The 3,901-nt window shown below is 36.5% G+C and overlaps 1 protein-coding gene across 1 annotated transcript; it reads right to left on the minus strand.

Moving 5' to 3' along the window:
• Positions 1 to 384: 384 nt before the first annotated feature.
• On the minus strand, positions 385 to 3,615 carry LOC104816881 (ethylene-responsive transcription factor ERF055). Its single transcript, XM_010545895.2, has 2 exons — positions 3,577 to 3,615; positions 385 to 1,691 (listed from the first exon to the last, which is right to left on the minus strand). Exons 1-2 carry the CDS (start codon positions 3,613 to 3,615, stop codon positions 708 to 710), a joined length of 1,023 nt encoding a protein of 340 aa, XP_010544197.2. The 3' UTR covers positions 385 to 707.
• Positions 3,616 to 3,901: the final 286 nt, after the last annotated feature.

Below are 3,901 nucleotides of genomic sequence, written 5' to 3' on the forward strand. Positions count from 1 at the left end.
TTCCAAATCATAATGAATTTGGAAAAAGTATTGTTGTAAAAAAGATGGAATTGAAATTATTTTCTTAATTAAATTTTCCAAATATAACAAAAAAGTCAATGAAATCTCATGCGTAGGATGTTTATAAACGGAGATTAAACTCTAGATCCAAGTTCTCTTTTTATTAATGACTTCCAACATCATTTCTCAAAATCAAGAATAAAGAGAAAAAATTATTTAATTTAATGATAGCATTGCTCAAGTAGTTAACGCATAGTCCATATTTATATATAAAAGAAGATGCAGTCGTTTTTTTTTTAATCATTTGGTTTTTATATAATATTTACAGTATATATATATAAATGTTGATAATATTTTACAAAAAGATGACGTGAAATAAAATCCTAACGAGAAACAAACAATTAGATTAAAGATTAACATAAAAAACTTACAAAACTCACGCCAAATAACAAGAGAAAAATATCGATCTAATTGGTACAGCATGAACAAAAAACAACAGCTGACCAAAATCATAAAAACCCTAATTCACAGATTTAGCATTTGGCCCCGCAATTCGCAAAAACGTCAATTGCAGCCACCAAACACTTTTTTTACCACAATCCTAAAACCCTAATCTTAAGACACAACATTACAAAAATTACAAATGAAATAATTTATAAAAAGAAAAACAAATCAAAACCCAAATTCCAATCCCCTTTTTTTTTCCGTCACGATAAAATGGAATCCCAATCGATCTCGTAAGAGGGGCACCTCCCCAACATGAAGTTCTCGTTCCACGGCATCGGCGGCTCCGCCACCATCAACTCCGACACCGGCGATGACTCACCCGACCCGTCACTCTCACCCGACCCGGAATTCATCCGCGGCGGCACCACCGCCGGAGAACATTCTCCGACGGCGGAGGACGTCGAAGAACCCCTTTTCCTCGTTGGCTGACTCTCCGAGTTTCCGGGCTGGTTCTTGGGTTCGGACAAGATGGCCTCGAGCTTGGCATCGACGGAAGCGTGGAGGGCCGCGTATTCGCTATAGTCAGCGGCGGGGCGGGGACGAAAGTTGAGACGGGCCGAGTCGCCTCGGAGCTTGTAAGCGGCTCGGTCGTAGGCCAAAGCCGCTTCCTCCGCCGTGTCGAAGGTCCCCAGCCAGAGCCGGGTCCGGTTCCTTGGTAGTCGGATCTCGGCGACCCATTTGCCCCAATGCCTTTGTCTCACTCCTCTGTACAACTTCGCGGGCTTCGCACCCGGCTCCGGAACGGGAACCGGAACGTAACCGGGCTGGTTCGACATAACCGAACTCGGGTCGATGAAATTGAGCATGGAATTGCTATGTTCTGGGTGGGAGTAGGTGAAATCGGAGGTGTAATCGAAGTGGGTTTGAGGTGGGATTTGATAACCGGGTTGATGGAGATCCGACCCGTTTGAAAATATGTGGGTCATGGATCCGGATGAGAGATCCGGGTAGAAACCGGGCTCGGTTTGGTAATTGCACGGAGGGTAATACGAGGAAGAAGAAGAGTAAGAAACAGGAGGGTCGTTTGACGCAGACGCAGACGCAAACGCGGAATCTGAGGGCGCGGCCGGAGGGGGTGCAAACGCGGAAGCACTTCTGTAAAAAGGCTGAAGCGCTTCCATTAGCTCGCCGCCATGGCTGCCACTGCTGCTGCTCCCCCAGGCCTGCCCCTGCTGCTGCTGCTGCTGAAGAAGAAATCCATTTGGTTATAAAACACAAAATGGTTATTACAGAACACTGAGATTCTAGATTTTTAAAAAAAATTTAAAAAAAAATATACGAATTAAACCTGTTTTCCAGCAAAAACTCAACAGGTTTCTTTTCGCTAAATTTTTACAGGAAAAGGATCAAAGAGGTTTATAATAAGCAACCCCCATAGATCAAATCACTGAAATTTATACAAAAAAAAAAAGAAAATATAATCAAATGATACAACTTTGTGAGGGAACAAAAAATTTACCCTCAAAGTCGATCAATATTTTCACAAACCCAAACATAAAATAAAATTAATAATGATATGTCACAAATATAATCACGTAATTAAGCACAGCATAAAACAAACTTAGAAAAATCATGAATTAATTGAACAAAAACCCTAATTGAAAAATGATTAAAACCCTAATGTCACTCAATTCTCTCTCTCTCTCTCTCCTTTTTTTCTCCTCACTCTCTCTCTCTCTCTCTCTCTTTTGGGTGAATTAACTCTCAACCTCACCTTGCATCATCCCACTCAGCTCCCGCCCTTTATATAGAGGTTTATCAGACGGAGAATTAATTATTTGAGATTTTTTAATTTTTATATCATAATTATAATATTTTTCGTGATGATTATTTCCCCTTGGAATATATGGTATTGTTTGATTATTACAACCAAAAAACACGTTAGACGCATCGTCAATAAAATATTCTCATATGTTCTTGTTTGTATGATTCAATAGAAACGAAAATATTAGAATTATTTACAAGATATGATCGATTAGAACATAATTACGAAACAATATATTAGAATTATTTACAAGATAATAGCAAAAATGTGTGAATAGGGAACAGCATAATCATAGGACAATATTGCAGAAATTGCACTTTTTTCTTGCACGCATAACAGAACATTGTTATAGATTTAAATAATGATATAAAAAATTTAATCTTATTGAATTTGTTAATTATACTTTATAAACTTTACATGAAATGGACCGTCGTCTAAATGGTGTTGCGCATCTCACTTGCTCATTTTGTCTTTCGTGGTAGTGACATCATTCATTTATTCCCTGCTAATTTGCTTTTGCGCTTATGACTAAATTACGGTTTACATAACATCTAACGTGATAGTATTTTAATTTTTTGTTATTTTGTGTTAGTACTTTGTATTGAAAAGTTTATCACAAAATATTTAAAATACCCATTACAAAAAAATATTTAAAATACATGTTAAATAAATTAGAGTTTAAAAACGTAAACAGTTCCGATATTACCAATATCGGGAAAAAATAATGTGAATGCTAAAACATATTTATCTCGATATAAATGAATTTATATATCAATTGCTGGGAATCAAATAATTGAAAAACGCATATTTTTGAAAATTACGTTTTGCTGCGCGCGACTATAGCCCGCTACATAAGCTGCGGCTGATGGAGTCGCGCCACGTATACTTACTGTATTGCCACGTGGCGTCAGAATCTCAATTCGTCATTTAATAAATAATTATACAAATCGTAAAATAAAAATAACGTAATTAAGCTTAAACTCTAATTGTATATTTACATATTACTTTTATATTTTTGGTTTAAAGGCACACGTATATATATATATATATATATATATTGTGAATTCGTTCCATCAACTTTCCAAAGGTTTACCACTTGTAGTAAACAAAAACAGTTGGCGGATAAATATTTTTTAAAGAAAAAATAACTAATATAGATATGCAGTGGATTATTATCGTTTTAAAGTGAATTTAAATGATGATTAGGTTATCATTAATTCGAGGACAGGAGAGTCACGTGCCTGTATACAGTCACGTGATTTCAGGCGCCATTCGCTGCGGCTAGAAAGTCTTTTGGACTTTACGTTGGCGTCTTGTCCCAAATTAACCCTCACGCGAGGCATCGTCGCGTGTGTCACACTCCCATATCGTTCGTTTTTGTTTGCACTTGTAACCTTTTATTCTTATGAAAATCATTTTATACCCAATACCTTTTTATTTGCTAAAACCACCCCCTAACGACATGACTCATTCCTGTGGTATAATACATATATGTGTGTGTGTGTGTGTATGTACATATCGTAATACTTTTGATTGATATATATTAATTTTAAAAAGATATAATATCGTGTAACTGTACCTTATGGAACTATAATTTGAATTACTGATATCATTATCATTATCATGACA

Source organism: Tarenaya hassleriana, unplaced genomic scaffold (genome assembly GCF_000463585.1).
Source record: "Tarenaya hassleriana unplaced genomic scaffold, ASM46358v1 Cleome1, whole genome shotgun sequence".
NCBI classification, from domain to species: Eukaryota; Viridiplantae; Streptophyta; class Magnoliopsida; order Brassicales; family Cleomaceae; genus Tarenaya; species Tarenaya hassleriana.